Source organism: Empidonax traillii, unplaced genomic scaffold (assembly GCF_003031625.1).
Source record: "Empidonax traillii isolate 1590-97213 ecotype Southwest subspecies unplaced genomic scaffold, ASM303162v1 scaffold205:size1172791, whole genome shotgun sequence".
Taxonomy (NCBI): domain Eukaryota; kingdom Metazoa; phylum Chordata; class Aves; order Passeriformes; family Tyrannidae; genus Empidonax; species Empidonax traillii.
In genome coordinates this window covers 232,418-245,534 of record NW_020955398.1, presented here as the reverse complement: position 1 = coordinate 245,534, position 13,117 = coordinate 232,418, and the positions used below count along the sequence as shown (strand labels likewise).

The 13,117-nt window shown below is 38.6% G+C and overlaps 1 protein-coding gene across 1 annotated transcript in view; it reads left to right on the top strand.

Moving 5' to 3' along the window:
• PTPN13 (protein tyrosine phosphatase, non-receptor type 13) overlaps positions 1–13,117 on the top strand; it is a 122,956-nt gene that overhangs the window by 49,001 nt on the left and 60,838 nt on the right. The window contains exon 7 of the mRNA XM_027887270.1: positions 10,082–10,645. Within this exon, the coding sequence (XP_027743071.1) occupies positions 10,082–10,645 (564 nt within the window). The remainder of the gene's footprint in view (positions 1–10,081; positions 10,646–13,117) is intronic.

The window sequence follows — 13,117 nt, the reverse complement described above, 5'->3', positions numbered from 1 at the left end:
AACAGCCTACCCAGAGAGGTGGTGGATTCACCATCCCTGGAGGTTTTTAAGCAGAGATTGGATGTGGCCCTTAGTGCCATGCTATAGTAATTGGAGTTGGATCAGGGGTTGGACTTGATGATCTTGGAGGTCTTTTCCAACCCAATCTATTCTATGATTCTATGATTCTATGATTCTAGTTTCATTTTCTCTGTGCAGTCTTTTGCTGGTTTGCTTTTCGTTTTCTTAAAAAACTTTTAACTTCTTTTTTTAAATGTTTGTCTGGTTTGATGGGTTTTGTTTCTTTGTTCATTTGTTTTCCTATCCACAACTTTGCTTAAACATTTTAGAAGATTTTTCTTTCTCCATAAGTAATGTTTGTCCCCAATGTCCTCAGTATGTCTTAACAAAAAAGCTCTTATTTTAGATTGTACTGAACTTTAGAGATTGTTGTATTATCTCCAGCCAGTATCTACATGGCTGTCTGGTTCAGCACTAGGGTTTTACTGCTATCAACCAGTAAATTCAACACAGGGTTTTAAGCAGACTTGGTCAAAATCACTCAGTTTTTGAAAGGCCTCTCCTTTTTAAGGAACATCACGTTACTCAAATATTTTTTTTGAAATGAGTGAACTTGATATAACTCCCAGACTACAGAGTTGCTTGAATAGTCCCTGTCCTCTGACACCTGTTCCTCTTAAGCTGATTGAAAGTGCATGCATGTGTAGAGTTACAGATAATGTGTGGCACCCTAGGGAATAAATATTTGTGCATCACTGTTCCACTGCAAACATTATATTGTCTGCGTTGCTCCAAGCCTGATCTGTTAAAAGTCTTTATTTTCAGAAGAGAAGATAAATGGAAGACATTCCTTTATGTTTTAAGCTTTGCCTGTCCTGCTTCTACTCAACCTCTTCCAATTTCTCTGTATCACAATCATCACCTGTGTAACTAATTCTTTTTCTCTCTTTCCTTAGAAGGTTTACAACCTCTTAACTTCCCCAAAACCTTTCCCAATTCTACTTCTGTTATCAGTCACATTTTCTGGTTTATTGTACCATCTTACTTCTTTTTATTTTGATCTTAGAAACATTCCTTGAACTCCACTTTGCTGAAACCTCAGGGAATTGTAAAATACAAACCAGAACCCCTCACATAACCAAACCAGTTCCAGCTGTTTTCAGTTCCGTTTTTATGCTGATGTTATGTATACTGAGACATGTATTTGAAAGTTGGTGAGGACCCAGTGGAATGGATGTCTGATATTTATGAGACAGCTGACATTTGATTTCGGGCAGTTTAATGCTTGTTATTTCTTTTTCTGCAATGGTATGTTGGTTTGCTGGTGCAAATTCTGTCAGTGGTAGCAAGATCAGCTGCCCTGAGGACACTGCTTTAAATTTCTGGGAAAGTGAGCTGTAGAATGTAATGCTAATTATTACACTGCTTGATAATCTCATAGATTGAGGAGCCATAAGTAGAAGGTCAGATGAGGGTTTAAGAAAAATGTAATGATAAAAGAAAAGAAACCAAAAGAACTTCAGCTCAGAAAAGCACTGAGTCCTTTTTTCTTCCAATTATCACTGTGCTATTCTACTGTGTGCAGCTGAATATAAAAACCTCTTACTGCATTTGCAAAATGGCAAGCATTTAGAAAGGTAGGGAGCTATCAGATAGGATTATGGTTTTGAGCGAACTGTCTTTCTAATAAGTTAAAGTTAAGTCAGTTACCAGTAATCTAAGTATTTGGGTTTAACTACCTCTGGGGAGACATTTTGGTCAAGTTTAGCCCTGAGACAATTGGAGAGGGCCAGGCGGGTGCACATAAGGATGTGTCTAACTTTGCTAGTTATTTTACTGATGTATTTAAGGAAGTAAAGGTGGTGAGCAGAAATCTTTCCTGGAGAGGACAGAAGACTGGTCTAATACTGCGGTGAAGTTCTGTTGAGTCATTGTGAAAATATTAAAGAGAATTCACAATGAATCAAAACCAGTTGTCTTTCGGGGGCAAAAAAGCAACATGGGGTGTGGTGTTTATTGTGAACTTTGGAGGATCAGTATGATACACTGAGAAGGTAACTTAAGCTGATAAATCAAGTGAAGTTCATGAATATAGAGATGGTTCAATAAGAGAGATGTGCTTCTAATTGGAGAGTAGCCAGCTAACACCTTAGATATTTGCAGTCTTAGGAAAATTGCTATGATTTTTGCCTTAATTGAATTTCATTATTTTTAGGATCAGTTTTCCACACTGATCCACAGTTATCATCACCGGGGCTTTGTTGTTGACTTAGGCCAAACATTTTGAAATATTTTTTTCCCCCATCTGTTTAAATCAAATTTTTTGCTCTTATTAGGTGACAAGGTTGGATATTTACAGCTATTCATTTCCATCTTTATGTCTTGAAGATAATTATTAAATTAATAAATAGTTTTTTGTTAATGTTCTCCCCAGTTAAATTTATGTTTTGTCTCTTTAGTGACTCATTTTCTGTGGCCATCTTGGTGAATGACTTTTATGGCAGGGCTGACTGCAGAAATAATTTATTCTAAATTAATATTACAGAATCTTTGCTTTTAGTCAGGTCATACTTGGAACACAGTGTTTAGGAACTGACTTAGCCAGCAGAAGTAGAAGCAGTAAGACCTGTTGTGAGTCATCTGAACCAGTGAGTGTTATTTCATTTTTGTACTGAAAACACTTTAGACCTTAAGAGTCTTTACATCAAGAATTATTTGTGGAAGTTACTTGATTTGCTTGATGAAATTCTTCTGGCGTGATGGAAGAGTAAAGAAGTGCCAAACTCTTTCAAATATAAAGTGAGTTAATTCACTGGGTTAGTCATTACCACAAACTATCCTTCAAAAGGTTTTGTAGGCTATTTAAAGCCCAGTTGAGATTTCCATAACTTCTACCTGCCTGGCAGCCCTCTTCCCAGCCATCTAATAATTGAAATCATGCACCTTGTGTGTTTATTTGCAAAGTTCACCTCAACTGTACACAACAGGAAATATTTGGAAATACTGATCAAAATTGTCGATGTTGATCAACTCCCTGTTTCATGAGACTATATACTCTATCAGATACAGCAAAAATAGTAGGTGCTGTAATCTGAATAAAAGATGCTAAGGCTCAGTGAAGTTGATTTTCATTTTAACAATAAATTCTAGTGTTTACGTACCATTCTCCATAACATCAATTACCAATGTAGCTGCCCAGAAAAAACTCTGACCAAAAAAATATACCCTTTTGCTTTTGATCGAGGGAAATTGATTGTGGATTGTGTTTTAGTTCCTATTCTGGGTGAAAATGCAGCTTTTAGTCTATAAAGAAACAGTTTATAGTGATGATCACCATGTGTGAACTGAAGTAGCTTACACATTATGTTGCTAAATCCAAGCACACAGATTTAAGCTATCAAAATTTACACCACAAACTTAATTCCATTGACTTGAAAATTACCTCATGGGGAAATAGTCTTTTTTTAAAATTATTAAGTCCCCTATCTCCTCAGTTCTAGAAAAAAGGAACTGAGTAGGTGGAGAATAGCTTCCAGAATTCAGCAAAACCAAATGAAAGCCAGATGAGGGTTTCTGCTTGAAGACCTCAAAAATATAAATTACTCCTTTGCACTCCAAAAACCATGCCTGTTTTCTTCCAGTAAGTGTTTCCGTTTGCATCTAGTAGTTCTGGTGGTTTGCCTTGGTTGAAATCTTTTAAATTTAAGTATAGTTGCTACTGCCATTCAGAGCTTCCAGCCTGGCAGTGTTGGAAACACTTTTACAGTGGTGCTGAAGATAAACTTAGAACTCTGAGGACAAAACTAGAGTGGACACAAAGATCAGTGAGGAAACCAAACCAGAGATGTCAAAGGCTGTCTCTGAGCAGAAAAACAGCTGTATCACTGAGCTTCACCTGGGGTGTGCAGAAATCCAGGGAGGGAATAGCTCTTACCTACTTGGTTGAGAAACGTACCCCAAAGAATTGACCCATAAACCTGAGTGGGAAAGAGCAGTGGTTGCCTGAGGAAGGGAAGAGGTAAAATGTTGCATTTATGAATTATGAAGTGCTACTTGGCAGGGATCACTACCACTGTTCTGAACAAAATGCCTGGTTTCTGGAGCTACTTGGTGTTTTTTGATAGAAGACCTGTGTCAGTCCAAAGCAGAATGCGAATTGTTATACGGGATTTATAACTTGGCCATTACTTCCAGTGCTTTCAGCAGTCCTTGTGTCCAGTTCATTTCTTTCTTCACAAAGAATGCGTTGTTTAGGAGTACTTCCATCTGAAACTTGGATTTTTCTCAACTATTTAGAAAGTAAAAGAAAAGAGGAGGTGCCGTTCCTAGCAGTTAACCCACAGCCCACATCTGGGTCTGTTGTCTTCTGTTTGGCTCTCAGCCTGCCCTAAAGGGATTGTAAACCCAACTCCTCCACCAGCAACCCACTCATGTTTGAGAAACTAACCACATTGTCTTGGGAGAAAGATTTTTTTTTTTTTTCCATTGCTTTGTCTTCTGCACAGAGATGGTGTGGTAGATGTTTTTTAAACTCCTATATAATAATTTCCTCTCTTCAGAGTTTCCAGTCTTGTACTTGTGTGCTTTCATGTGCATGTGGGCAATCTCTCTCTACCCTCCCAGCCCGTCTCTTCCTAATCACCCCTTGCTCTCGTGTGTGTGTACGTATATACATCCACAAGCTGAAATCCATAATAGAGATGAAAAAGTTATTCCTTTTGTGCAAACAGAAGAAAGAGTAATCAGAAAGACTTTAAAGAAAGTTGAGCTAAGTTTATTCAGTAAAAACAGATACAGCATGTGATGGTACTGACTGTTTGCTCTTATGTAGTATTTGATTAATTGCCTCTGTGATCAAGCTGGTACACAAATAATTGCAGACAGACCGGATTTAGTCTTTAATTTCCTCTTGCTCAGAGGAAAATCAGCCAGATTATTGTCAGTGAAAGACAGTCTGTGAATGACAGTGGTGTTGAAGAGGTTATAGCTGCACTCATAGCTGAAGGCACCAAAGGAAGAAGGGAGCAGATCTATGGTTCTTTAGCAGATGGAACATCTGGCAGTTGAAGGCACGTGTGGAAAACTAGATTTTCATTTTAGCACCACAAGGGAATTTAATTGTGAACTCCTGGTGATTAATTGCTATTTTTATTATATATATGCCCTCACTGTGTATAATATACTTTGGAATCATGCAGTTACTATAATTGCATTTGAATTATTTACAGTAATTATGAATAATTACACTAATGTAACATCAAGTAGAGGATAAACACCCAAGGGTGATATGTGAAATCAAGAACCCATACGTTCAAATGAGCCAGAAGAGTTTAGTTCAACAGAGAAGTAACTGGGGAGGGGGAAAGTATGCCTTTTGAAGTTACTTACATGCTGTAGCATTTTAATTGCTGATGGCTCGTTCTGTCACCATCACTGACAAGTAGGGAAGCACTTCTCTGTCCTGTTATGCAGGTGGGTGACTGAAGCACGGAGCAGCTCTGTGTGGTGTCAGGTGAGATACCTAATGTCTTTAGTGGAGCCAAGATACTTGGGGTAGGTCTCCAGAGTTTCCATTACAAATACAAGCCTCCTTTTTTTTTTTAAAGGAAGATCATAAAAAGAGTCTACTCATGCATTATAATTCAAAGACATACAAGTTCCATTATGCAGTCAGGTTCGTTTGATCATTAGTTGGATCTTTATTTTCTATGTGTAGTTTTTTTGCTGGTAGTTCTTCCCTTTATTTTTCTACTCATTTCATAATAAAAAACAGAGGAAGAAAAGTTGAAAGATAAACTAAGTATTGGCTTAATGCCATTCAAGTGAAAATCCATGTGCTAAAGAAGGGCATATTATTCCAGTCTGCTCTGTTTTGAAGGTACACTGTTAGCTGAAAGGTCAACATATGAGCCTTGTGCTGAAAGAGACTTACTGCAGTCATTTAAGACCCTTGATCAAATTAATTCTGAGGTAGTGTGTTGAGGAAGTCCAGTACAAAAAAAGGGAAAATACCTTTACAGTTAACTTGTGACTTTCAAAGTCTATAATAGTACTTCAAAAAAGTAAGAAGGGATGAGGACAGATTTAACTTACTAAAAATAGAAAAATTGGCATGGACTGGTTACTGGTTGCCTAATCCAGTTTTACTACTGATATCTGCAATTGAGTTGCTTCTGTACTGAGAAGTCTTGTCCTTTATCCTTGGCCTCTGCTTTCTGTTGCCAAGGGCAGCATGCATTTTTGGCTAAAGTGCTACTTTGTTTCAGTTTGCCCTCTCAAGATGCCCACCTTGAGCAAGCTGTGCATCCCTTGCCCCAGAGTCACTTCTTTAGCCTTCTCTGAGGATGATTCTTTAACAGCTCATGTTGGCACTGTGAATCAGTTTAAGCAGAGCTTGTTGAAATGCTGTTATGCAGAGAGGGATGAGTTTTTGCAAAGGTGGGAAGAATTGCCAAGACTGATGAGATGCAGGAGTGGGGAGAATAACAAAGGAATGATGAAAGATGTCCTAGAGAATTTTGCAGTCTAAAGACTGAATAGTAAGGCCAGCTGCAGATTCCTTTTGGTACTATGTTAAAATCTCATGCTGGCTGCATAAGTCAATGTGGGTATGAGTTAGACCGGTAGAGTGAAAGAGCAGTGTGGCAGTGTAATGCCTCCTACTCTGCTTCCTGATGGGACAGCTCACCTCCTGTCTCATCATGCAATTAGCTGTTTGAGTGGCAGAGCTGTAGCAGTGAACACTTTCCTAGTCACTGCTGATGAGATAGTGTTCATGGTGTTCACTTTTCCTCATGAGGAAGCCCCAGGTGGGTGGATGACTTGGACTTGGGGAATAGAGAGCATCTCTTGCGTGCCAAGGCAAAAGAGCTTGTGTCTTTTGCACCTCTGCATGAACTGGAAATAGCTTCTGTTACATCTGGTCTGGATGCTCCAAGTCCATAAAAACTACAGCTTTGGTGAGGAGGATGCTGTAGCACTCTCACTGAGAGCTGGGTTCTTCCAGTGCGGTTCTCACCAGCATACAACAGATAGTTTTATGTCTCTGGGGGTGCTATGGTGAGGATACCCACTGGTATTAAAAATACAGTTGTGACTCTTTTCATTGGATGTGATTGGATTAATTGCAGCAAGATAGTGCTTCAGTGTGACGAGACCTAAATGATCTTTTGAGCCAGGAATGTTCTGAGTCATGACCAATGATATACTGAGTAATCCTGAATGTATATCCTTGGTAGTATATTGGAGTTATAACTGTCTGCTTATTTTGGGCTTTTTTTCTGCTTTGTTTGTCCTTGTGTTGTTCCATAAGGTTTCAGCATGTAAATACATGGGAGCCCCTGGTGGTCTAGGGGAAAGGCGCTGCACTGTCACCGCAGAGACCCGGGTTTGAGTCCTGGTCGGGGCCACTCCCCGGGCAGATGGAGCTCGTTAGCCCTGTAAGGCAATCCATCTACGTCCTGAGGACCTCGCTGCCACCGTCCAAGCATGCTTGGCCCCGGCAGATGAACCTCAGGATTAAAGGGTGGGCTCAGTTCCGCGCACACTGTGTCTCACCTAAAAAAATCCAATGCGCAGGCTGGAAGGTGCAAAGACCTTCCCCGGATCTTCGTTCACGAAGATTGGCCATTTATATATATTATATATACAGTGTTGCAGAAGTGGTTGTTTGGGGGGGTTTTTTGTTTGGTGTTTGTTTTGTGGTTTGGTTTTTGTTTTGTTTGGTTTGGTTTTTTTTACATTTAAAACAAATGTGAAAAATCTGTAGAGGCAGTTATTTTGGGTTTTTTCTGCCTAAAATTCTCTTAGAACTCTCATTTCTGAGGTGGATTCTTGGAACTCCTTTGGATTTGTGTTTTTGGTGACAATCTTAAAAGATAAACTGCATTATTTAGTTTTTTATCTCACAAATGACTGAGTTAGAATCCTGTATAGGAATGTTTGTCCTTGGTGCATGCACATGAATGTGAAGTATGTGTTTGCGGAAGGGATAATGTGCTGCTGCTTTAGATGGATCGTGGGAACTTCACAATGAACAGCTATTTTTAAAAGGCTTTTTTGTGTGTTTAAATATTATAGGTATACCTCAGCCTTAGGAGGTTGTACAGTCTGAGAATAAGATAATAATATAATGTTTACCTGACCACAAAGATAATTATGTTTAGTTTAGAATTAAAGCTATATTTGTAAAATATGAAGTGATGTGTCAGATCCTTTTAGAAGATGAGTTCATTCTCATTGGCAAAGTTGGGGTTTTTTTAAATTGTCTTGGCTAGAGCATGTGGGAACTGTGTAGTTTCTTATACCATCTGAACCTTAACATTTTGCTGTCATGTGTTTTGTGTGTTGGTAAGAAGCAAGGAGTTGCTTGGTTGCAGTTGGCTTTAGTCTTGCTTATTTTGATTGCTAATTAAGTATTTCAGAAATAGTAACTGAAAACTAACAGCTCAGCCCAGCCCCTCTTCAAGTAGAGTATCAGAGCTGAAAGTTGTTTACATCTTTTAGAAGAAGAAAGCTTTTAAAGCATTACTGACTACATTTACAAATATCCCTAAAGCATTCTTTGAAATTCTGTTTGAGAGGATAACACTCTTAGATAAAGATCATCGGGAGCCTGTTGTGCAAGGGGGACAGTTAATTTCAATCGTTGGAAGAGCAGCAGGCAGCATTGTATAGACATTTTTAAGGGCAGTAGATACAGCACAGTAATTTACTTAGAATGACTGCCTGCTTTTACAATATCTTCAGGGCTGTTACATCTTAGAAGATGTACATGGGAATATCACTGTAAAGAGGGAGCTAACTTTAAGGATAATATCACATACCCTACGGACTCTACCTGGGTGAGCAGGCATTGCTTAGGCAACCCAGCACAGAATATTTTTAGTTGTTTTTCTATTCAGGAGTATCAATGATAAAGTCGAGATTACCACACTGGTGCAGTGTGTATCCTGCAAATTGGAAAGGTTAGGCTTCATAAGATTTTTTTCAGTGCACTTGATCAGTTAGGGATACAAGTAGATTATTGCTGATATCTACAATACATGTGGGATTTTTGCCACTCTAATAATGAAGAACCATTAAAAAATTTTAGTTTGCTAGCAGTTGGGTAGTCTGTAGGTTTTCTATGGAATGTTAATCTTATGGTTATAATTATAATCATGTAACTTTGATCTCAGGAAGTTTTAAGAACATGAAAGGTAAACTTGTAGATTATCTGTTAATATTAAGACATTTGATTATATTTACTGATGTTTGTAATTAGTTTTGTAAAATCAGGCTAAAATTTTATGCCTGAGACATACACGATCATCAAAACTTCTCGGTGACCATGAAATTATGTTCTTCAGAGACCACATATTTCATTGGTATTATTCCACCTCTGGCAGTTTCTTTTATTCTGGAAGTAATTTCCATGTAAGGGAGAGGGAGAAGAGAGACTGTTCCTAATTATTGATGAATCTATTTATTAATGAAAATGGAAAGTGCAGGCTTGTAGGATCACTTCGATCTCAGAAGCTTGGTTGGTTTTAAGAGTATTCTTTATCTGGAGAGACTGTCATCACCAAAAATAGTCATTAGAGGAAGATCCGGGATTCTTATCATTCCTAAGTACGCAGTCATTCTTTTCTAACTACTGACGCTATTTCAAGGAATCTATAAATCTGTTGAACAAACCTGGACTTGTTATGAAAAATTGTAGGCGGTGTATTTGGGTGTGAGAGGAATGGCTGATTTCAGTTTGATTATTAAGTAGTGTTTTTGATGATAATCCAGACTATTTTAAAAATAAAACTAATGAAAAAACAACTTGCAGCATGTATGTGATAGCTTGGAGTTTTTCTGTGTTAATACTGAATTATAGTAGGCCTAACATTTTCCTTGAGAACTTCAGAAATAAAATAAATAAAATGCTTGTCATATGAGGTAGTTGGAGTTGTGTCTTTGTTGACTGAGGCAACCCTTTAAGTATATTTTGGATGACAAACTCAACACTAAAGTGTGTATTCAGTATGCACTTGTGTTGAATTACTGTGTATTAAGTAGAAAATTACATGTGTGAAATGTCTCCTTATTCCAGGGAAAACATTGACGACTGATGCACCTGATGAACACAGAGGTCTCTTCTCTCAACAGACCACACTTAACAAAGGACTTAGCAAGTCTATGGGATTTCTGTCCATTAGAGGAACACAAGATGAAGACGACTTTTTCCAGGGCATTTCTGTAGATTACAGCTCAGGACAGGAAGATGTTTTCTGTCCTCACAGATGTAAAACCAGTGAGTTTGAGAAAAAAGGTCACCTTCATACAGATGTCCCTCCCAAAAGGAAAATATGGGCTTCTTCCACAGATTTGCTTTGCACTACTGACAAGGCAGCTGGGAGGAACCATGCTGGAGGCTCTCACAGGCACAGCCATCAGTGTGAAACATTTACAGTACGGACTTCTACTGCTGCTAGAAACAAGGAAACAAGGTACTCTGATGGGAGCATAGCACTGGATGTCTTTGGACCACAAAAACTGGACCAAACGCGCCATGTGCCTGAGACATCAGCTTCTGCAGCTATATCAAGTGCCTTTGACAGGATAAGAGAGAGACAGAAGAAGTTGCAGCTTCTGAGGGAAGCTATGAATGTCGAAGGTTAGTGAAGCTTTTTGATTTTCTGAGTATTCCAGTCATCAAAAAAAAGTTTTCTTTGTTCTAAAATTTAGTTCTCTTGTAGCAGCTCTTGAAACTGCAGAGATCTTTGCTTTGTCTTTTTCACATAGTGAAATCATTGGAGTGTCTGTTGCCAATTAAGATAAATGTGCTTGCCCGGGTTGTTTACTCAGTGTGAATAGTTGATCTCTGTAAGTCAACCAGCATCATGTTGATCCATTAAAATTAGACAGAAAAAAAGAAGTTGATAACAGCCAATTGTCAAATAATTGTCAAATGTTGTTAGTGATGAACTTATGCTCCAGAGGAAAGGCAGAGTTTCACCTCCAGATCTCTCAGGTTTTGTGCTGTATATCTCTGGACTTAAGCCCTTAAATTTGAATTTTTTGGGGGGCCTCATGGGTCTTTACTTAAGTGGGAATACTTGACAACAAGTTCCATCAGTTCATGACAAGAATGCAGGGGAAAAAACAAGTATTTGTAGTTGTTCTGTGTAACAACTTTCTTTTTTACAAATTTCGTTTTATAAGTTCTGTGCAACTTATAAAATTACCTTTATGCAGAACCCTGTAAGTGGAACTGCGTGTTTTGTTTGCTTTGGAAATGTGATGTGATTTGCAGGGGTTGTAAGTTTGAGACCATTGGATAGAAGCTGAGAGCAGAGCTGGATCCTGCTACCAAAAAGCATAACTTGATCATCTAAGGTGTATGGTATAAAAGCTGTATGTACAGGGCTAGGTCAGTCACTTATTCAAAAATCCGTATGTTTGAAAACCCATGACTACCTGCCCGGTTTGCATTAGAAATAACTGTGTGAAAACACACCCTACCTTGGCCTCCTTTTTCTGCCTGAGGTGTAAACACCTCCTTATTGAGGAGAGATGATAAAGCCTTTTGTCAAGGTTGAATTTCTAAAAATGCCTGCTTATGCCCTTTGTGGCCACCTTGGGAGATGCTTGTACTGCGATTAGTATGACAGGCTAGTTCTTTCCTATGCATGTGAGCCTTTTGCTCCAGAAAGGAGGAGTGTTACTGATATGGCATAGGCAGTTGAAAAAGCTGCTGTGATTTCTGTACAGCTGAAGTTCTTTCGTGCTATCAAATTAGCATCTGCCAATGAGAGTTGTGTTATCATGTGAAGGAATGAACACAGGTGAAAGCAGCACTGTGGAGATACTGTTGTTTATCTCTATAAATTGCCATCTGTTGTTATCTACCGAGATGTCTGATGAGGTACAGGGAGGGTTGGTTGGGTTTTGGTATAAGAGTCTAGAATCAAAGGGGACCGTCTCAAGTATATGAGTCAACTCCGAGAGCTGGAAATAAGCAGCTGACAAAGTTTAGGAGGAGGCCACTCCCAGCATTGGGAAAGCTCAATAGCCTTGTTGTTCAGGAGCGCAGCTTTGTGCAGGTTTGTGTTGCACAAGAGCAAAACCAAAAGTGTGGCCAAACCCAGTGATGAGCAATGGGTTTATCATTCTCATTCAAGCAGATTGGGAGATGGCAGAGAACATAACATGCCCGTGCCTTGCAAACTGAGATAGGTCGAGTGTATGAAACTTCTCGATTCATAAAGGGAATGGGTGAAAGTGCACTCAAAGTAAACTGAGAACTGGGATTTAATAGTCACAGAACCTGAGTGACAAATCAATACACGGAAGATTGAGACAATAGCTAATGACTCACTGCCCATCCTTCTGAATTCACAGAAAAAAACAAAGACATTTTTGCTGCAGATAGCTGGGTTTCAGAGTTTTCTACTTTCAGAAAAGGTACATATGTTTCACTCTTAAATTGATGTTAGGATTGCATGCTTTACTATTTTATTTTAGGCTCTCCATTGTCAGGGTGTTTTTGGTCAGGTAACTACTTAAAGAAAAGTCTGGGACCAGAACTTAGTTGTGAATGTGAACTTTTAATGAGAGTCAGTTTAAAGGAGTATTTTAGTAAGATGGATGATGAATACTTTTTTCACATAGGAATTAGTTGCTATTATATTTTATAGGGCTTGAGAAGCCTGACTGGAAGTATCTGTTCTGCCTTAGTGAGCAGATTCATAAAATCTTAATACATAAAGTCTGTTAGTCTAGTAAGACTTCTTTCCCTTTCATTTTCCTTTTTTTGTTCCGTGTTTTATCATTCCTTATCTCACATTTTCTTAACAACAGACAAGTCCCTTGAGATCTTCTATAAAGAGTCTGTTGCTAGTTTCATCTGTCAAAGAAATAAAAAAATATAGTCTTGAGTTTTTTTGTGCATTGCTGTTGTATGCGGTTTTGAAGCATTTAGTAGATACAAAGATATTTCCACGTGTCAGACAGTGTCAAGTGTGTGTGAAATTGCTCTTCTGACATAAACCCAACCTAGCTGAGAGATATGAGCAATGATGTGGAAAGCTGTGGTGTAAACTATGTCACCTGTCTTGATAAAGGTAGTGGTGGTAATTTCTTGGAC